Here is a 21,946-nt window from a genome sequence, read left to right as displayed (position 1 = left end):
GTTTTGATTTGGAGATCATGGTCGAAATTCTGATTTATTTATCCTGAATGCTGGTCCACATATTGTTTAGCAGCCGATCATAACAACATATTTTAAGTCTTATATGCCCATGGTCAACTTTTTCACTTGTTCTACAGGCAGATACTCCAGCAGATACTGTGAATCATCCTCTCTTACAATGGAGAAAACAATCAGATCGCATATTAAGGCCTTAAGGAGCACTCAAACGACCACACTGGAGGGTTCTAAAGAGACGCCGCTCACTAAGTTTGAATGTGGTGTTGTCGAACATCATAATGGTTCTGTTGCTTCACTTTGATTGCATAGCAATGTGGTCGTTGTTGAGAGAAGCTCAACTCTTCTAGCAGCAGCACAGGCAACCAGCCAATCAAATCATGTTATGCAAATAGGATGATTTCCTGTGCACTTATTTTTAGATTGCACAGACAGCTAGCATAGCACTTTTCCACGAAAGACAGCTATGTTGTAAAAAACTGATTGGTTGTCATGATGACGATCGCCCATTGTCATGAATTACACCGATGTGTACGTGTCAGTGCTGTATGGACGAACATTCAGGGTTCAACAGAGAAAAACATTTTCATCATTGCTGTGAATTGAAAACAGCATTGATTCAGTTCTGCAGCACAACCTGTCCCATTTTTAGACAGGCTCTGGCTCAATGCCCAATGTCTTTTAAGGCGTAAAGATGGGAGGTCATTTACTTTCTTGGAGAGGACACTGTTGCAGTGACAAGCCAATACAATAATAGTATTATATAGTACTTTCATATTGAGCCTTAAAGGTACAGTGTGTAGAATTTTGTGATATCTAGTGTTGAAATTTTATGTTGCAGCTGAACACCCCTCACCTCACCCTCTCCTTCCAAACATGAAAAAGAACCTGTTGTAGCTTCAGTTGTCATAAAAACTCAAAAGGTGTTTAGTTTATCCAGTCTGGATTAATGTAAAAAACATGGCGGCCTCCGTAGAGAGGGTCCCCTCGATGTAAATATGAAGTATTTAAATATAAAGGGACTTTTCTTGGGTAAAGAAAACTACAATTCATACAGTTTAGATGAAACGAACCAGTGAAAACATCATGAGGCATCTTCTACATTAAATTTCTGCCAATAGTTCCTTTTGACCTAAATCTTACACACTGGACCTTTAAGTTAGATTGGCATGATGAGCAATAGGATTATTTTCTTACACCACAATATTTATTGATTTGACTGATTGACGGGGTAAACAGGATTGCACATAACAGCTGAGGAGGTGACTGTTTGAATGTTTAAATAACAGAAAGTTTCTCTCCAAACTTCCTGACATTCAAACACACTGACCACTGTCTACTCCAACTTTCTCTTTCCAAGGGGCGTAATCAACAGCTTTGTAAGGAAGGCAGCCAAGCCCCGGAGAGAAGAATATCAAACTTTAAAACTTCACTAAAGTCTTCCACCTTCCATCATCTTCCAACTGTCTTTTACAGATTTAGAGAGGTTGCAATCAAGGAATCTGAGGAGAGGGAAAATCAAATTCATTTTCTCTTGAGAGCTCCTGAGTTCTGATATTCCAGGTATAATGAAAAACATCACATTATATACGGCTGACCTTTCCAGTTGTGTAAAATGAGCGATGATACATTTTTCCTATAGTACCATAACACCTGACCCTATTTTAGAAAAAAAAATAATTCTGACAGTATTTATAGTACCAGCACTGAGTAAATAAAAATGTCAGCAGCAGAAAGTCTCATTAAATGGTCACAGAACAAGAAATAATCACGTAACTGATCAGCTAGTGAATATTTGCTGACACTTATCACTTCCTGTGACACATCTTTGCTTTAAAGACCTCAACTTGTCTGAGGAAATAAAATGAGTGAACACGAATACAACTGCTTGCAGACAAATAGCAATAATTAATTTAATTTATTCACGGTGAGATCTCCCAGGAAGAGCATTTGCATCTGACCTTGCAGTTTTCCTTTACTTCTATTAGTCTAGCAGTGGGAGCTCATCCTGCGTTTCACAAACACATCAAACCTCGATAACCGACACCATTAACAACTGCACAGTCAGATGAATAATTAAAACATTGTAAAAAATATTTATGGGAACATAAGAACATCTGAGACCATTTTCGCATAATGTGGATTCATTAAATCATCACGTGATGTACCAGCAGAACAATGTCAAGTTCCAACTCCAACACTGCACCTTGCTTCTTTTCATCCATCAGTGTTTGCTGTCTGGAGGAAAACTTAGTGGAATGTGATTCTCAGCTGCACCTTGTAAAAATTGCATATGACAGATTTGACATTTTCATTTCATCTGGTACATCAGTCCACTCACGGTACACACGAACGGCTCATATGTGAACAGGCTCTGTCTTTGGTTCATTATTTATGATTCCACAATTCCACAATGTCGGGTAAGATGGGCCAATCACAAATTAAAGAGTGAATTTCAAATGGCGAAACTCTGCCTTTATGAGAAAATTCGATAGAAATTTTTGAAGCATCAAATCTAGTTTAAATAAATGTAATAATAAGATGAAACAGATGTTGTTGACAACACCTGTAGATTAAATAGTAACAGCTGGAGAGTGGAGGCAGAATACAAAACCAAACTCTTGTCTGATGTCGTAGTTATAGCCCTGAGTCCTGTCGGTTATGATCATGTTGCACTTACATCTCTGCATTGCTGAGTTCTGAGGATACAATGACTTCACTTGGCTTTATGATATCAACTCACTGTGTTTTAATCTAAGCTGGCAATTTAAAAACATTTACTATAGTTAAATTTGGGATCTGTTTGGTTGTCCTGTGCAAACAGTTTTAGAGTAGCTGACAGGAACAATGGCTAAAACTAAAAAATAAAAGACCCAGACTTAAAGGTACAGTGTGTAGAATTTTGCACAACCTGTCCCATTTTTAGACAGGTTCTGGCTCAATGCCCAACGCCCTCTGTCTTTTAAGGCGTAAAGATGGGAGGTCATTCAAGGGTGTAGCACTTTCTTGGAGAGGACACTGTTGCAGTGACAAGCCAATGCAATAATAGTGTTATATAGCACTTTAAGACTACAGAGAAAACTTCATGTGAAAAATGATTTGAACACTAATTCTGCTGTAACAAATGAAAATGGGTAACAATGACTATCCTGTATGTCGTGCAGATTGCACAGGTTGTCATTTCTCTTGTACATTAATACATAACCATAACCAACAAGAATCATGGCAAATCATGGTTACGAAGACAGGACTGTAGTGACAGAATTTTACTTGAAACATCTGGGGATATTCTACATTTTTCTTTGTGTCAACAAGTCTCATGTGCAGGTCAAAACTGATAATGAAGTGATAGTAAACAGTTCGTGTTCACTTGTGTGATATAGCTCATTTCTTCAGAGACACAGAGCTCCAAGAACCACACATGACCCACACTGCTGCCTTGCCTCCATCATGGACAAAATACACTGTAGTTTACTTTCACATGGTCTGACACACACCGTCCCGTTGCCACAAATATGAATTAATCAGTCACTGGAAATACAGTAGTGCCCAAAAATGGACTATTTTAGGAATAATTGTTAAAACTACAGCATCCACCTGTAGCATTTATGGAAATTACTGAACCTTTTGGAAAAATATATCTATGAGCTGTTATTTAAAATTGTCCTCCTACGTAGGAATCCGTGGATTTGTGGCTGAGAGCCACAGACAGAGGAGGGAAGTGGAAGTGTTGAGGACTGCACAAACTCACTGCTGGTTTTGATCTTTCATGAGAATTGTTGAAAATAGAAAACACGTAGAGCAACATCAAACTCACCACTTTAGTGATGCCCACTTTTTCTGTCTCACAACTCAAAGGACCAGTCCACAATCGGTAACTCACGATTATTCTCGACCAGATGTGACAGTTCGAACCTGCATCTCTTTAGTCAAACTGCAAACCTGCTTCATAGCGACTCAAACATCAGTTTCCACTGTGGCTTCTCATCTTTACTTACTTACAGCAAAGACAGACTCCATTTCCCTCATTTGTAATAAAAACACCCCCCCAACAGCCACATATTAGTTTAGGTGTAACTCATTACCTCCACCCTACACTTACATCACACACAGACACACACACACGCACACACACACAGAGCTTTAGGGCCTGTCAATGCAATGTAAGGGTCTTCCACACTTAACTGAGTCTCTTCCCTGGTTCAACATTGTACATCAGTCCCCATAGCCACAGATACACAGAGCCAGTTAGTCAGTCCAATCCCAGATGCTGTCGCATCCCCTAACATCCAGCTCTCTACCTTAGTATCTATAGTCTCTCACAACAATGGTGTGTATTATGCCAAGCCCATTTCCTCCAACACACTCCTGGGAGACTCATCCTCCTGCAGAGGGAAACACAGAGACATTGAAATGAATGACTCAGTTTCAATATTAAAACGAAAAAGAAAAAATTATGTATACATTTTAGCATTTTGAGCATTATATTTGGTCATTAGGTCAACATTATAATTAGTGTGCTAGCTCTCAGAGGTACAGACACGAGTCACTAAATCACATCCTGTTCAAAACATGAGTCAGTCAGGCCAGAGGTTCCCTAAATGATAATGCTGGGTTTCACACCTTTGTACTTAGTTCATACAAAGTACAGTGTATTGAACTAAATTGTGAAAGAGAATTAGAATGATTGTGTTCCCAATGCATCCGCTAAGGAAAAAAAGATGATCTAAAAAGGCAAATTAGATCAATGATGGGTTTTAGAATTATGGCCTCACAGTTATTTGCCTCCAGCAACCACTCAGTTTGCTGCAGTAAATATAGTCACAATCTCCTGTCCTAAATCTAATCAGTTTATCCTCTCAAGAGAATATTGGTAGTGAATTTGAAGAAATTCCCTGAAAGCATTCCTAAGAAATCTCGAGAAACCCGAAGAGAGAGAGAGAGAAAAAAAACAAGGCTTTATGACAACTTGCTGTAACTGTAATGTTGCACCTCGATGAGCCCTATGGGGCAACTGGGAATTTGTGGGCTATGCTAATAAAATTTGATTGATTGATAACAGAGAGAATCAGGGCAGGAAATCAAACCTTTCCTAATGGAGGTGGTGGATAAAACCCTTAAGCCAAGCATACCTCCTGCAGCAGGTCCGCTTGTTCGATGGCTTTGAGGACGCTCTTCTTAGACGTGTCCTGGATCTCTCCTCCCATTAGGAACTCATCCAGAATGAAGTAAGCCTTCTCAAAGTTAAAGATGATGTCCAGCTCACACACCTGTACAAAGTAACAAACACGGGTCATTCATGCTTCCTGCTGCAGGAAAAGTCTTCACATGCTCTCATATGACCTTAATTTAGAAATATGAAAAGAAGTCTTCTTGAGTCAAAAAATCTGCTGATTGTTCTACAAGATAACATACATTTACAAGGTGTGAAACACATAAGGACAGTAGCCTTCTCCTGTCTGGAGTCTATATTCAATCCTCCTTACAGAGTAAGTTGGTAAAATGCATCCAGGTTTTCTGTTCTTACTTCCTGCAGACTGAAAAAGCTCACAGTGGAACTAATTTAGAATCAGCTTTGAAATATCCAGCATAATAAAGTAAATTCAATTATATTTGTATAGGGCCAAATCGTAACATACATCATCACTTCACATTGTAAGGTTAAGAACTTAAAAATTATGGAGAAACCGCAAGAGCAACTTTTAAACTCCATCATGATAAGTGCTGTCTGATCATGACTAGGCCCTCTCAGATCCACTTCGGCTTTATTATTATTATTATTCTTGTATCTATGTAATATGTTATGTACAAACGTTTTTTCTTATGCACAAAACAGATTTTATTGGCTCATAGAATCAGCATGTGCCACTGCACATTACCTATAACAATTCATACAAACCACTACAGTGAAAAGGTTTATATAATGTACATACTCATCATATTTTTACATTTTACTTAATTCCTTTTTTAAAATTTTATTGCCTTTTTATATTTCGATATTCTCTTGTCTACCTCATTCTGACCTGCCTGCTGCTGTAACAACTGAATTATCCTGGTGTGTGGATCAATAAAGTTTTATCTTATCATAACTTAAATCAGCACCGCTGAGGGGCATTACTCCGCTAGTCAACAAGTGACTCTGCTCCTCGAATGTTTTCTAATCATCACATAAAAACCAGCTAAATTCATTATTACGTTCCTGGATAAATGTGGTGTTGCTTCTTCTGCAACAATGAAGTTAAAACACTGCGTTGCTTTGCATTCTGCGGGAAGAACTTCTGTCTGCAGGAGTGTGTGTGTGTGTGTGTGTGTGCTCCTCTCTGTCCCTCTTCTACACAAACTGATAATCACATGGTATATTCAGCATCTAGTCCTATATTCTAAAACAGACCAGGAACAACACTGAGACATTCAGAGATTAATCACTTACACTGCCAAAGTATTTATCAAGCAGCTCCACGAAGCGGTGAATAACTTCCAGTGTGATCAGCTCATTGTCCTGCTCTTCAATTGCACAACAGAAATACAAGCTGGCGTACCTGCATGAAGAAACACACACAAAAACACATGGTCAACTATTAAAACACAAATGTAAACATACAGGACCCTACCTTACACCCTGCACAAAGCATCTTTGTTTTATTTCAAACTGACACAGCTTTTATTTTCACATCATGTATCCTTATTGCACTTGCACCCATTGGAGCACCCATGGTCAGGTGTGTTCAGGTGCATCGCCATCTTGAGCATACAGAGAGCCATTGCACATAAACCTCGTCTTGCAATACTCACTGTTCTTGCAAGAACTTGCTATAGCAGCATTTGCTGTAGCAGTAACTAGGAGGAACACAGCAGATAGTAAGGCTAAAGAGACGGTGTAAACAATACTGTTTCTAGTCGAATTTGAATGTTGGGGCTTACAGACACTTGGAAGGCTGTGGCTGAGGGGTCGTCCTCCAACAAGAAGGTCGGCAGTTCGATACCCAGTCTTCCCATCTGCATGCAAGTGTCCTTGGGCAAGATGCTGAACAACAAATTGCCCCATAGAACAAAAAGTGCTGCTAATAGATGCACTGTATGAATGTGTGTGTGTATGGCTAAACTGTAGTGTAAAGCGCTTTGAGGGGCCATCAAGACTAGAAAAGCTCTATATAAATACAAACCATTTAAACCATTTACCATTTGGAAGATACCACAGGAGCAGTATGGAGGCTTTTTATGGGTTTTTTTCTGTTGGAAGAAGTGGTCGCCATTTACTTCAAATCCGATTTGGCTGAAGCACTGTTTACCCCTTAAACTCCCTTTAAGGCTTTTCATCAAGACAGTAACATGAACCTACATAGGTGGGTGCACAATGAACACACACATATGGTCAAGCACACTTTAAAGGGAATGAGAGATGTCCTTCCGTTTCAGACAAAACACACCATTGATAAATTAAGAGACTGAAGGCTACATTCAGACTGCAGGCTCAAGTGCCCCTCATACGGGACTCAGGTCTGTTTTTTTCCTGACAGTGTGGACACCACAAGTCACACAATTAAATCTGATCTTTTCCAATTTTAATTTGGGCCACTTTTACATGTGGTCCAAATCGGTGAACCGGAAAGTCAAGCCCCATAGAATAAAATTCTTAATCCAGGCTGTTTATGACGTTCTACTAAGCCCATCCAACTTGTTCTACTGGGGATGGAGTCACCAGCTTGCCCTCTGTGCCTGAAGAGAGCTGGCGGAGGGTGTCTGATTGTTGAAAGACCCGACACACCCAATGACCCCAAGTAACATCACTAACGATGGTTAAGGTTATGTATGCGCTCACTTCAGTGGCATCAATGTTTTTAACTTTCATACAACACTGTGCAGTGTGGCGTAGTATGACATCTGTCAGTTGACAGGGATCAGTCTACAAATTCTGATGCTGGTCACATTCTGACCATATTAATCAAATAATGGGAACTGCCAAACCAAAACAATTTCATTGAGCATTAAGGCTTGCAGAGTGAAGTACAACCCTTTTTGAATTGTGATGCTGGCTCAGAGGAAACCCTAGTTAAGGGTTTTTGCAAATACTTCTGTTCAACTGTTAAGACCGGGAGCTTTTACCTCCAACTGACAATGTCTGCTTTACCCAGACTGCATCACTTTGAGCTCGTCTTTGTTGACACACAAAGCAGTGTGCCGTGCTCAGCTTCCCATTTTGATGTTTACATAAAAACTACCCACAACTACTTCAACCCTGATGCTCTAAACTATGAGTGGACATTCTGTCTGCCTGTTTCATCTTTATACAAACTAAACATGTTAGACAAGATCCTGTCTGAAGTCTGATATGGAAACCAATCAGAAACTCACACTTAAGGATAACAAAATACACAATTTTAAATAATCATTCAATTTCAACATATTGAATTTGATTTGATTTTTTTAATACGCAGACAGGTTTTTTACAATAATAATCCAAAGAAAAAATAAAGTGTCTAGATGTTAATAAAGCTGAAGCCATATTAGCCTATGACTAAGCCCTCAGAACAGCATCACACAGCACCCTCTAATGAACATTTAGGCTGGTTGTTGCGCTAAGTACAGAAGGTTTTCTCTCAGATTATTAGGGATTCACAGCTATGACAGTCTGAATGGTTGTATTTGATTTGTGCATCAAAAGTTTGAGTGACAGCTTTCACTCTAGCCTATTCAAATGAACTGGTAAAACCAGAGTGGCACAATGGCAACTGAAAATCTGGGCAGTATGATCCGAGACCCTTCTATACAGTGTTAACTTGTGAAAATAAGCGGTTTAGATACATATAAACTCTCACTTAAGGCTGCAACTGGGGACACTTATTTGTTCTCATTCATGCACAGATTACTTACCCAAATAAATATTTGGTCGACAAAACAACAAAATGCCTATCACAATATCCTCGAGCACAAAATTACTTTAATATATGATAATGTTTAAACAGAACAAGTGGAACTGTCACAATTGACAACAATATTAATATATATATACAGTATACATACAATATATATACAATTGAGTGAAGATTGAATAATGGACCTATCGTTGAAGCTTAACTCTAAACTCTTGTTATAACCTCGTTAACTGTCGAATTTAATTTAAAAGATATCCAAGGCTTGTGAGAAAAGGCAAAGAGGAGATTTCTGCTGAACAGCAGATCCTCTAATACAAGTGCAGTGTTCCCTCAGTCCATCTCCACTGCAGGAATTCCCTTAACACATCACCCACCTAGCCACCCACACACACATGCGCACTCAGACACAGGCCAATAGCTTCTTTGTTTTGTTGGTCCACCTCTGCATTCTGCTCACAGCACTGAGCCTTGACTCACTTATTTAAGTGTGTGTGTGTGCGTGTGTGCATGTGTGTGGTCAGATCGATGAATACAGAATGCAGGGTCTAACCTTGTCCACCCACGTAAAATCTAGCGTTCCTCAGCTTCTCAACTTTTACTGGTCTCTGGGAGATGAACTGAAGTACAGTGTAGACAATAAAACCAGATAATCTTATGGTTTAATAGAATCAAATATAAAATCTCTTATTACTGAATCAATTCATAACTGGTTCTAACAGTAACAAGCCGAAGTGATTGTTTTCAGGGTTTTAAGTTGATAATATAATATGAAATTATGTCACTTGCCTCTATTTTATATTATATTATATAAGGCCACACACACACACACACACACACACACACACACACACACACACACACACACACACACACACACACACACACACACACACACTTTACATACATGTTTGGAGCATAATAGGTTTTATTTGACAGTTTTTACTGGCTCTGTCAGTTTATACTGCTCCTCTCTGTGTCATCCAGAAGTTATGCAATTTGGTTATTGTAATCAACCCCTTGTAGTTGTAGCAGTAGATTACTACAAGTGATTTCCACTGTATTTGCAGCCCCAGTCATTTATATGCAAGATATAAACCCGGAAATGAACAGTGTCGTACATCATCTTCCCTTCCTATTGCCAAAGCAGAACAGTGGGGCTGCTTTTAATTCAAAATTCGTACATAGTTTGACGCGTTAACCAGCAGAGGGCGTTCATCAGCTTGATCTATTAGTTAAGTAAGCTTGTTATGTTCCATTGTTTTTTGTACAAAAATGACAATGCAAGCAAGCAAAGCTGCATCTGAGAAGCAGTGTGTGAAGTATTATAGGTTATATACCATACATGTAGTAACGAACAAAAATAAGGCTGTAGACTTTCCCATTGCAGCTAGTTGTTAATTTTTGGAAAAAGTGTCAGCTGACGTGTGGAGTGCAGTCACTTGTATGAGTGTGCATGTACCTTCATCAGACATTTCTAAAACACAGTCAAAATGAATTCATGAATCAAAGTGGAAAATTACATTCTGTCAGTATGTACTAGTTGATATAGGTTTTTAACAATAGTAGGATTTGAACAGTCACTGCTGGAAGTTTTGGCCAAATATCAAATGACACTCTTGGCTGTTGTGTGGTTTTGCTCTCTCTAAGCCTGCGTCTAATAACATTCAACCAATGAGGTGACAAACTCTATTAGGTAAAGTACCTCATAAAAGAAGCTCTGACATGGACACTTCCAGCTCCCCAGCATGACTGAGAAGAAATGTGTGATAGTTAATGACTGAGTGTTTTTACCTTTTATAGACAATCTTGAGGTCCCTCCATTCTAGGAAGCTACACATCTTTGGTTTGCGGGCCAGTACTATCTGCATCAGTTCTCTGACCATCTTCTTCTTGTCACGCTCAGCTGTGGCTGTGTACCACTTCTGCAGGCGCAGCTTCCCCTGCCGGCTGAACAGCAGCATGAAACGCATCTACGCACAGACAGGGACAGACACAGTTAAAACAAGGAGAAGAATGAGAGGATTCATACACATTCCATACTGATATTAATCAATGATGTCGGATCATGAATGCAGATCATTCCAGTCACTTTGTCTCTGATGTTATGACTGCGCGTCACATTACGTCTTGTGTCGTGTAGAAGGTTTAAACACGTGTCTCATAAACTCAGTCCTGTACGTGTCCTAATAACAGACTCTGACTGGAGACTGACACAGGATGACTGGACCTTTAATGTGCATCTGTACTAAGGCAGCGCTGGTTATAATTATTCAGCGGTAGAAACCTGCTTAAACATTGAACGTAGTAGAAAACATGAATCATTAAGTTCAGTCACTGCATCAATGCAGAGTCGTCCTCCTCTCTGCAGGAGCCCAAACATTAAGTGTGCTGCTGCTCCTCCTACGCTGTGCTGTGTGCGTCAACCTAACCTGACATGGCTGTGACACATGACTGGTTCAGTGCAGTGCTATTCTCATTATCATTGGCTGTTCGTTTTGTCTGTCAAAACATGGATGGGATGAGTTCTATCAACGTTTTATCGACGATTGAGGAAAAGTTATATTACATAAATTATCATTATAGTTTTATCGCCCACCCCTAACTGAATAACATCCGGAATTGACAGGTTAACTGTGTGTGCACAAAATGTTGGACTTATTTTTCAATGAGTTCACGTTCTAGAGCTAATCACACTCACACAAAGTAAACTTCAAGTACTCCTACATGAACTCCTGCATTTGTCAGACCTTACTTAACAATAAAAATCTTATTCAACAGAAACACTAGAGTGATAACATTTTGAAACAGTACAAGAAGAGTTGAAAATAATTGCGTGCGTTACATATTCGACAGATAGGCATTGAAACTGTGGTGAAAGATTATTTTCTATTTTGCTGTGAACCACAAACAGGCACGACTCTGAATCTCTGAAGAGCAGTGTGCCACATGCAGGCAGTGTGGCTGCTCTAACCTGATAACATGGGTGCCAAAATAAAAAGCAAGACGTTTCTCCACACAGGAAGTCTGGGGCTCAGTTACAAATGCTCTTTGTACTATTAAAGTATATTATTATAGTGGTAACGAGATGATGCAAAGTTTTTATATATGACTTATGACAACTCTGCAGCTTGGCTCAGACTCTTGCCAACATTGCCAGCTGGTATCAGAAAGTGACTTGAGCACAGTGGTAAAGGTTTTGCCTGCTTCAGTCGTGTGGGTGGTGGCTGAATCATGTTCATCTCTGTGTGCTTGGTGTAGCTGAGTGCTGTCGCTGCTGAGACTGTTCAGTCACGGGTTAAACTGAGCCTGAGTACACGGGAGCTGAGCTCCGCCTCCTCATAACAGCACTCTGGCGGAGCTGTGCTCCATCTGCCTCAGCATCACAGCACAGAGCCAACTCACGCAACGCTTGAAACATCAGCTTGTCTCACACTTACCAAAGGCGTCAAGGGGATTAGACTTTTCAGTTTTGCTGCTCAAATAAATCAAATGAACAACAAACAGATACAAATAATAATATTAATAATAACAATAATGATAACTAATAACATCAGCCATTGGCAATGTTTTGGGTATAAGCTATGGATGCTAGAGTAAGAACATTTTCCTACCGGCTAATAACACCAGTCTTTCAGATCACACCAGAAATGTTATAAGAAAAGAAGTGTAATGCATTAGTATCTGTGGAACACTTACTGAGATCTTTCACATTAGATGTCTCAGCAGACAGTGTCACTCTCACAGTGCAACTGAAGGTGTGTGCAGAATTTCCTATTACTCTCTTGGGACTGTTGCAGTCCATCATAGAGTTATTTATCCCTAAAGAACTGAAGTTTAACACATCTCATAATAATATATAAGATCTCTGACTTATTGTTTTGTGTTGTTTCAATGTACAGCTGTGTGAAGGAGGAATAGCACAAGCTTAGCAACTGTAAATTGTTAATTTAACAATCTTAACCAGGACTTCAAGGAAAATCTTTAAGTTCACAAAACCAAAGCAATTTGTCCTAAGAGCAATGATGGCCAAAGCCAACCTGGCATGTTTATCGCCACAACTGAAACAAATACCAACCGATAACAAGATTGTACAAAACTAACAAAGAAAAATGAAATGCAACGTAGCCTATAAGATGCTAAATATATAACCGAGCAAGCTGTCGGCTCTGCATGGATGACTTTTCACGTGGATATCACTACACAGGAAGACAAGAACACCATTTCTAATTGTAAATGCATTCCCACTGGTGGCCCTCCACCCTCAGGCGTACCAGAGGACAATGGTGAGCTGCGAATGCTAGGGTTCCTTATGGTGGTGTGTATATATTTCCAAGTAAATAACATTTCAGAATTATAAAATGCACAAACAGAATTCCAACCTACTCAAATAATCCGAAGACACTGCACTTTTCACAGATAACAAGTCAGTTCACAGCACATGCGAGTAACAACCTTCATCTGAATATCAGGACAGCAGCAGTGGCAGTAGGTTCCTCTTCTTTCTAACACCCCATCCTCCTCAATAACCAATGAGCTGCAGCAGCTCTGAATACCCTCTGGATCCGGTGTACACCCGACATATGGTGACATAACTCTAACCGTGTACTGTCATTGTTGACACAGAGACTGAAGCTAAACCCGAGGGAGCTCGACCGCTCCACGGGGTCTCTCCTGGTCCATTAAAACAGCACTGTGTGCCTTCAGGTAACTGTATGGAATGACTGGGGGTGATGCAGTCAGAGAGACGGGACGATGTCTCACCGCCTGCCGCCAAACGGCCTGTTAGCTCGCAGGCTACGCTGAGAGAAGCCAGGTGAAGGTAAGCGCAGGTGGACACTTCCTGAAACCTCACACCTTGCTAGCGTTAGCTTAGCAGCTCGCCCCTGGCTTTCTGAACCGATGAAGTCGCGCCAACTTACCATATTTTTTTTCCGCCCCCCCCCCACAGATTCTCCCGGAGCTCCCGCGACGCTACAGGCGAACTCTACCCGTGTACTGACCGGTCCGACGGAGACACACACGCCGCAGCTAACAACGATGGTCCATGTCTTGACAGATGAACTGAGCAGGACACACTCCCTGCTGCACTCAGCAGTTCCGCCTCTGACGAACATGCGCACACTGCGCCACGTCTCCCCCACCACCCCCCCCCCCCCCCTCAGCGTCGCTTCTCAGGTGACACCTCCACCAAGTTGCCCGGTCTCAGAAGTCTTCAGAAAGGGTTCAAGTCTGGTCTGAAGTGCACCCTTGTGTCCTTTGTAGCATGTCAGATGGTACATCAGAGCAGTCCACAAGATTTTGGGCAAATATAAAAAAAATCGAATAGAATTTAAAATAAGTGACATTCCATCCTTTTCATTTCTCTGGTATTTTTTTTTTACATGGATGATTTAAATTCTTTCTGACGTGATTAATAGAATTATTCGCATCATGGATGAATATCATATTCTTTGCTGAAAATTTAGAAATAGTAACCTCTTCTTTATGTTTTTTAAATGTCCCTCCTCCCTAAAAAATGCACGGTCCCTCTCTCACAAAATATTTGTGGTTACATTTCTTGTTTTTGTTATTTGGATCTACAGCTCTAACTTGCTCTTTTTTCATCTGTGCCAAATGATTTACAAATGATTGGAAATATACATATTTATTGTCCTATGTATTTTCATATAATCATGTTTTTCATATGTTTTGAAAGTGTTTATAGTATATGAATACTTTCAGTTTGTTCAGAATAAATGATTCAATAAAAAGAATCAAAATGTCCTATTTTATTTTCACCAATAGAATTCCCCTCTAAACTTTTCTATATTAGATCTAATTGGAAAATGGGGAAATATCGCAACTAATATAAATATGTTCATTAAATTGAGCTAAAAATATTGATTGATTCTTCATGATAATCAATAGAAGAAAATCATTACTTTCAATCATACTTTATAAGTACACATTTGTTACTGAAATAATGGTGTAACCAAAGGATCTATCCTAATGTGTGTGCTATATTTGTTGTGGATAAGAACTTCCCAAATCGCAATAAATTGAGTCCAAATAAAGTTCTTTTAACATTGGTTTGAATAAACTCAGTTTGACTTAAATACAACAAAGTAGTTGTTTTCTGTGACAGTGCGATCATGATGTTCTATAATCACCCCTGGTTAGTCGACTCCTGCCTCTGACTATAGAACATAACTTCACTGGATTCCAGCACATGACTCGGTGATTTAAAGGAGAAGTTCGTTTTTTTTCAACCTGGACCTTATTTCCAGCATATGGTATGTAGATCTACTCACCCATAAAGGTTTGGAGTAACTTGGAGTCCTTCGGACGCTTTTAGATCCACACGCGATCGGCGTATATCCATACAATGCAAGTGATTGGGGCATCCACAATACAGCCTCTAGAAGAAAGATTGTTCTACTTACCTTTGGCAAGAACATTGATATGAGAAGAAATGCTGATAACTACATGCAAATTCAGTTACAGTGACTGAAAAAAGTGACATCCAACATAGTGAAATGTAAACAAAGTGCATTATTGAGTATTTTGCTCTGTTGTCTGATGATAAATTATTATAAACTTGTGATGCAGATTTAACTGAAAAGTTAATGAAATAAATTATTCAGTCTGTGGGTCTATTGTGTGGATAATTTCTTTAATAAAATATATCAGAGTCTGTGGTTTTTGTTTAATTTTGTGATGTCTACCTCTATTCATTAGAATTTCTCAATTTTTTTAAGAGGATATGGAAATCTATAAAATATCTGCTGTTTCTTTTAAATTAATTCTCACTATGAGATGATCTGAATGGTCAACAGTTTGGCTGATGACATCTTAGCTCAAACTTAACCTTCTTTAAAACAGGTTAGAGTTACCATGATGAAGCAGTGTGCCACTTAAATATCCCTGAAAACTGAGAGTTCAACCTGAAACTACTTCAAGAACCACAGATCCTGCTTCCAAGTGCAGACCTCAAGATGGTAAATAAATTCTTGTGACAAACAATACATATCGTCATTGCCTTAAGTAGACTTTATTCACATTAAGCACATAAAAGAAGACACTGGCTGAAGTTGCATTTCTAAAGTGAGTGATCAGTTCTTCATTTAAAATTTTATATAAATCATACCATACAGTTAGATATAATTTGAATTTGTTAACTTTGAATACATTGAAATAATTAATTCTTTACACTGAATTATACTGTTATAATACCAACACAGGACACCATTTATAATCATTCTATAGTATGGACCCATGCCAGTAAAATTGACTGCTAGTGTCAATTCCTTTTTCCATTCGAAAAAAAATATTATCTGTAATTGTGATAATGTACTGTATAATTCAAAGCTAATTACATTAAATATAATCATGGCCACATTGAGAGTACATCACATTGTTTTAAATTGGGGAACTTTTTTGTATTTAGACACAAGAGGTCAGTGTTGACCATCCACAGATATCCTGAATGCCACAAGAACTACACACACTGCAACTTTGTAAAAACATATAAGATTTTAATAAATATAAGTACTGCAAAAATATAAATGGAGCGTAACAATACGAGACGAACAACACAATATATTGCAAAAATAGATGAAAAATACATCTGTTTAAGTAATAATACAGCCATCAGTCTGCACCAACATCGCCCTATGTGAAGTGCATCAGTGTGTGTTGTGTGAAACAACAGTAAGCTACCTCTTTAGTTTACTTTCCTTCATATGTGAACCACAAACATTCAGAGAAATAAATAAACAGCAAACATATTAAGTCTTCCCAAAGAAGATCTCAGTCACTCCTGTTTCCAACGTCTTTCATGTCAAATCTCTTTGTCCTGTTGTTCTTGTATTTAGGATTTCAAAAATAAACCTTTCAATGAATTCGTCTACAGTGTCATTGGCAGTCACACAAATCCTGGTGGTTCGGTGGTCAACATGCAGCGGGTAAGCAGACATATAGGCAAGTCCTCAGAGAGTTACTGAGGCTGGTTGAACTGACCCATGAACAGAACAGCACCTGAACACAGAAGGGGAAACAGTGAAATGGTGGACGCCACTCAGCTGACGTTTACAGTTTGGTGAGAATTAAAGTTAAAACATGAGAAAGGAGCGTTACCTGTGTGTTTGTGCTGGATGAGGAAGAGGAAGGGTCGGTCCAGAGTGATCTCCTCCACCGCCATACGAGAAAACATGACAGCAGCTAAGAGAGGGAGGAAGGGGGAAAACAACATTAGCTTTGGGCTCCCATCATTATTGGCTTGCATGCCTTATATCTGTTTGTTGTCTTTTCAATAAAAGTCAAGGTATAAGATAAATTTAGGAAATGGTAAATGGTCTGTATTTATATAACGCTTTTCTAGTTCTGATGACTGTTCAAAACGCTTTACAGTTCAGTTTTTCACACATTCATCTATGTGCAGCACTTCCTCTTTGAGAAATCTATGATACCACCAAAATAAATAATCATTACTGCCTTAAGATACTTTCTGTTTCATGTATATGGTTAATACCATGATGATATATATAAAAAATAATACATTAAACTAAAAATAAATGTAATTGACCTTTATGCCAGTTAGTCATCATTCATTCTGCATCCAAGAGAAATTAAATCCCCCACTGACTTACATTATGGAGGGAGGGACAAGCTTGTCAGTGTGCATCAGTGTTAGATAGTTTTTTAATATTGTAGCTGTTCAACTGTCCTTACAAACAGATACCAACAAGCTTTAGAGGTAAGACTACTAGTTCTAATAGATAAGAGATGTTAATCAAAGAGAAAATATCCAATGTCTGTGTGTGTGTGTGTGTGTGTGTGTGTGTGTGTGTGTGTGTGTGTGTGTGTGTGTGTGTGTGTACCCTACCTGTTGCTGCAGATCCCTTGGTTCCTCGCTCATTCACCTCGATCTTTACTCTCTGGAGGACCTTCGACACACACAGCCTTTCCTCTGCTGCAGGACACACACAAAGAACACAGTTTCTAACATGTAGTAAGGGAACTTGAAAGCATAAACATGCAGAACTACAGAGATAAGAATAGGAAGCCCCAGATACAACTAATCTGGACGAATACCTTGAGCTTTTACCCCCAGAGAGGTGTAAAGAATAAGCAAGAGGTCACCAAAAGATGGAAGGTTACAGTTTGTTGAGGTATTTCTTGTCTTGTTTTTAAGTTCTTATGTATCCACTTGAAAAGTTTTACTTTTGAGTAACAACATATTAATAGTAAAACTTTTGAATTGAATATGCTTTACTCAGTATAGGACTTCTAACCACAAGAATAGTCATTCTCCCTGAATAACACAACAAAGTGTTGAATACATGCAAATTAGGCTTAATTTAATCTTTCCAACTCAGAATATGGTCTCCATTATAAAGTGTGGTCTTGCTTGCATCTAATCCACTGGGTGTGATTAGGCAACTAGTTCATAGGGAATAAGTGTATCTTAACATGAAATGTTACAATATGAACCAAAAAACAAAGATAACTTACTAGTGATGCGTGTGAAGTCAGCACTAGCCAGGTTGAACATGTCTCCCAGACCCATGTTAAGCAGAGTAGTCTTCAAATTCACATCTGTGTTCAGAGTAAACCTGCAAAAACACACAAGTCGTCAGTGTTCATCTTGGTTTTAAAGGTTTTAAACTGCATAAGAATAAAATGCCCTCATACGCCACACATATACACTTTATACAGAGAATTAAATGTGTTTTGGGGGATTGAATTACAATAGAACTTGAACACATGACTGTACAGGTGTCCTCAATGCACCCTAGATGGTTTGAGGACAGACTGTGGTGCGGTCGGCCTAACCACTTCCAGAGGTGGTCAGGGAGAAACACATTTAAAACAAGTGTGAATGCAATTGTGTTGTCATTCCATGTACAACTGCTACATGGTTGGAGAAACTCACCTGGGCATGGCCAGCTGCCTCCTGACTTTCCTCATTTCTCCCCTCCACTGCTGAATCCTCTGGCTGCTCAGATCTGCGCTGAGCATGTTCAGTTGAACTTCAGGTTCAAAGGGTGACACCAGCAGCATGCTCAGAGAGTCACCCTCATATGGCACTTCAATGACATCATAGTCCACCCCATCAGGAGTTACGAATTCGCCTGTTGGTTAAAGGGAGAAGGAGAATTCTCTAAGTACACAGATGTGTCATCTTTGGAACAATGTGTCCAACCAAGAGGAATGTGTGCAATGTGACAGGCTACCGTAATTGTAGTAGTTTGTGAGCCTCATCATGTGCACGGGGACAGTACTGCCATTTGCGCAGTGGAACATCCTCTCCTGTGTCAGTGTGGGGTCAAAGGGAACTTTCCAGAGGCCCTGGAAGTGGAGAGCATTCAGGAGGACAAGGCGGGTCTCTTCACTCAGAGATCCAGATTCCAAGAACTTAGAGATGGCACCTAGAAAATGAATGCACAGACACAAAATAAATCACAGGAGATGGAGGAAAAGACAGTCACCCCCTAAAGACGAAGTGGTTGCAGATGTTAGCTGTTGGCTGGGTGGTGTGGGTACCTGCTGTGTGGTCTGACACCCATGAGTTGATGATGTTGACCGCCTGGTCCGGCTTAGTAAAGTCCACCTGATGAGGGTGGGTCTGGAAGGCCTTGGTCAGGCCCCGTCTGTATCCCTTCTCCAGACTCATCTTCCTCTCCACCATCACACCGCTGGCTATCTCCACCCCTTCCTCACTAGAAAGATCCCGATGCAAGAGACGCTGCTGCCGGGACATCCCTCGCTCTGCAGGACAGGGGAGACAAGTATTTGTTTTACGCTTACACCAATAATACACCAAAATTATAGATCTATTTGTCCATTTGTTCAGTAGTCCCTCACACATCAGCATATATTGGAGGGAGGAATTCTTAAGTATTCATAAACTTCTGACTTCTTTTCATCTATCTATTAATTCTTTATTAGCAGTTTAGAGTAGGTACAGTACAGTATATTAATTCATTTAAGTTTTATTCTCTAAAACAATTACCTTGCAAAGAAAAACCCATAGCAGTCGTCAGGGCCTTGCGGGTGTTACCGGCAGCACCAAGCTGTGCCATGGACAGGACGGAGGCTGCACCGTAAGGGGAAAAGGCCAGATTCTGGTCCGCAAAGCCCTGGCTAAGCTGGAAGAAGACCTTCAGGCCAAAGTCAGTCTGTTTATCCTGTAGAGAGCCCAGCCCTACTCTGCTCAGGGTCAGCAACAGGAATATGTAAGCACAAAACATCCTGGGAAAGAAAGAAAGAAAAAGGGTAAAGGGTTCGGTTTACAGCAGGTACACTTGATTTTATCACCTAAACGTGAAAGTAAACATCGGCATCTCAAACAACTTGCACACGTCACTAGGCCAGTAACACTCACTCTGACTCCTCTCCACACATATTTGTAAAATGCATCAATCATGTGAGTGTAAATAGTAGCCTTTGACCTAGAGGTAGAGCAGACAATCAGGACAAAATGCTGCCCTATGTATTTATATGAGATGAACAAACTGCCCATTTCAAACAGAAGAGAGTCTGTGGGTGAACACTGGATCCCACAATTTTTACTGCTCCTGTTTCTTATTAGAGAGGGAGAGTCCGTTTGCTGGGTTATGCAACACTGCACTGCAAAGTAGTTGAATCAACTCTCAGATGTTTCCAATAAAAAGGAAGTGTGTGAATGTTTTAGCTTCCAGGAAACTGTCTGGGTTTACTGGTCATAGATGTAGTGATACGGGAAATGATTCCACTGTCTAAGATACTTTTTCATTTTTAAGCGTGGAATTAATCCTTTGAAAAAAATGGCATGAAAATATTCAGTGACGTTATACTGTATTACAGTGTGTGTGGTGTGTGGGACAGCAGACAGAAGAATAATATAAATAACAGCAGTTACATTGGTTTTCCACTGCAAACATCAATAGTATCCAGTAAATGAGAGGGAAGGGCACTAGCATCATGGGACTGGACTAACACTGTGAACCCAGCCTCTATTTGCACAACTACATGCTCTGACCTTTGACCAAACATAGATTCACAGCCAGCGAGTTTGATTTCCCACTAGTGCATTAGTCTAAGATTTTTACAGTTGAAGTATTATGACATAACTTATCTAATCTTTAATTTAATAAGAGGTATAACAGCTAATGCAACACTCCCACATTTAAACTGTGTGTTTTGGTCTTGCCTCCTTCACATCACTGCAACTATAAAAACACTCTTGCCAGGATAAACAAATGCATATGCCACAATTAATTAATTTTGAACACTTACATGTCTTCTGTTGTAAATCATATCAGATTGCATGTTTTGTAAATAAAATCTGAATGATTTTAGTAACTAGGTACCATAATATCTCGAAACTGACTTAATGTACTATAATATACTGTCCACCACTGTTGTCATTCAATCTAGTGTAAAATGAATTCAAATATATAAAAAGGTGTATAATAAACACTACACTCCAGATCTTCTGCTTATGCTGCTTAAAGTTTGCAATTTCAGTCATTTTCATATCATGTAAGCTGTTTTGTCATTATTGCTCCGAATGGAAGTCTGGCATGATTATTTCCTGTGGTTTTGCATGATTCTGTTAATACATCCAATAATGAAAACACTCTGGCAGCTTTTAATTCTCTAGATGTTTAGTCCAGTGATAATTCTTACCTTGCAGTTGAAGTGTGTAAGAGGTAGTGTAGCACGTCTCTGTTGTTTCAGCTTGAGTCTCTCTCTGTGCTGCTGCTGCTGCTGCTGCTCAAGTCTGAAAAACTGAATGAAGTATAGGTCTTTATATAATAGAGAGGGGTAGGAAACCCCGCCCGCACTCACACACAGTATTACACACAGTGATGTCATCCGGCACTGTCTGGAAGAACTTTTTCACACACACACAAAAAACACACTCCCTCTCACTCTCCTCTAAGTCAGTCTGTCTCTTTTGCCCAAAGCATGACAAAGCATACTTAGCTATTTTCCTGTCTCATCCAGACACACACATCACTCTGGCATGTGCGTGTGGACAGCAGAGACGAGGGAACTCTCATGTTTCTTCTTCACTGATCCCTCTGGGTCTG

General features: G+C 39.6%; 2 protein-coding genes and 1 long non-coding RNA gene across 4 annotated transcripts in view; 1 reads left to right on the top strand and 2 right to left on the bottom strand.

Moving 5' to 3' along the window:
- Positions 1–14,512, bottom strand: part of ap1s1 (adaptor related protein complex 1 subunit sigma 1) — a 15,124-nt gene extending 612 nt beyond the window's left edge. The window contains exons 1-5 of one of the 2 annotated variants that reach the window (XM_020100259.2): positions 13,808–14,512; positions 10,680–10,858; positions 6,446–6,554; positions 5,148–5,285; positions 1–4,400 (exon numbers count right to left, since the gene is read on the bottom strand). The exon at positions 1–4,400 is cut by the window's left edge and continues 612 nt beyond it. In XM_020100259.2, the coding sequence (XP_019955818.2) occupies positions 4,353–4,400; positions 5,148–5,285; positions 6,446–6,554; positions 10,680–10,858; positions 13,808–14,002 (669 nt within the window). In that variant the 5' untranslated portion in view covers positions 14,003–14,512 and the 3' untranslated portion in view covers positions 1–4,352. The remainder of the gene's footprint in view (positions 4,401–5,147; positions 5,286–6,445; positions 6,555–10,679; positions 10,859–13,807) is intronic. The other variant, XM_020100258.2, reaches the window with a different exon arrangement.
- Positions 13,476–14,210, top strand: LOC138406460 (uncharacterized). Its single transcript, XR_011239906.1, has 2 exons — positions 13,476–13,707; positions 13,837–14,210. It is a non-coding gene; the product is annotated as an uncharacterized lncRNA (long non-coding RNA).
- A 1,869-nt stretch (positions 14,513–16,381) lies between the features above and the next one.
- serpine1 (serpin peptidase inhibitor, clade E (nexin, plasminogen activator inhibitor type 1), member 1) lies at positions 16,382–21,663 on the bottom strand. The gene is made up of 9 exons (XM_020100088.2): positions 21,540–21,663; positions 19,882–20,120; positions 19,413–19,637; positions 19,103–19,297; positions 18,802–19,000; positions 18,381–18,481; positions 17,752–17,838; positions 17,004–17,087; positions 16,382–16,904 (listed from the first exon to the last, which is right to left on the bottom strand). Exons 2-9 carry the CDS (start codon positions 20,117–20,119, stop codon positions 16,864–16,866), a joined length of 1,170 nt encoding a protein of 389 aa, XP_019955647.2. The 5' UTR covers position 20,120; positions 21,540–21,663; the 3' UTR covers positions 16,382–16,863.
- Between the last annotated feature and the right edge of the window lie 283 nt (positions 21,664–21,946).

This window comes from Paralichthys olivaceus, chromosome 22 (genome assembly GCF_024713975.1).
Source record: "Paralichthys olivaceus isolate ysfri-2021 chromosome 22, ASM2471397v2, whole genome shotgun sequence".
In the NCBI taxonomy this organism is placed as follows: domain Eukaryota; kingdom Metazoa; phylum Chordata; class Actinopteri; order Pleuronectiformes; family Paralichthyidae; genus Paralichthys; species Paralichthys olivaceus.
The sequence above is the reverse complement of the archived record's forward strand: the minus strand, read 5'-3'. Positions and strand labels throughout refer to the sequence as shown.

What these genes read in the sequence shown, in the direction of transcription:
- serpine1 (XM_020100088.2), bottom strand. Translation starts at nt 20,119, where the DNA reads ATGTTTTGTGCTTACATATTCCTGTTGCTGACCCTGAGCAGAGTAGGG. An exon ending in TATGGGTTTTTCTTTGCAAG is followed by an intron (nt 19,638 to 19,881) that starts GTAATTGTTTTA and finishes CCTGTCCTGCAG; the next exon opens with AGCGAGGGATGTCCCGGCAG. An exon ending in CACAAACTACTACAATTACG is followed by an intron (nt 19,001 to 19,102) that starts GTAGCCTGTCAC and finishes TTTAACCAACAG; the next exon opens with GCGAATTCGTAACTCCTGAT.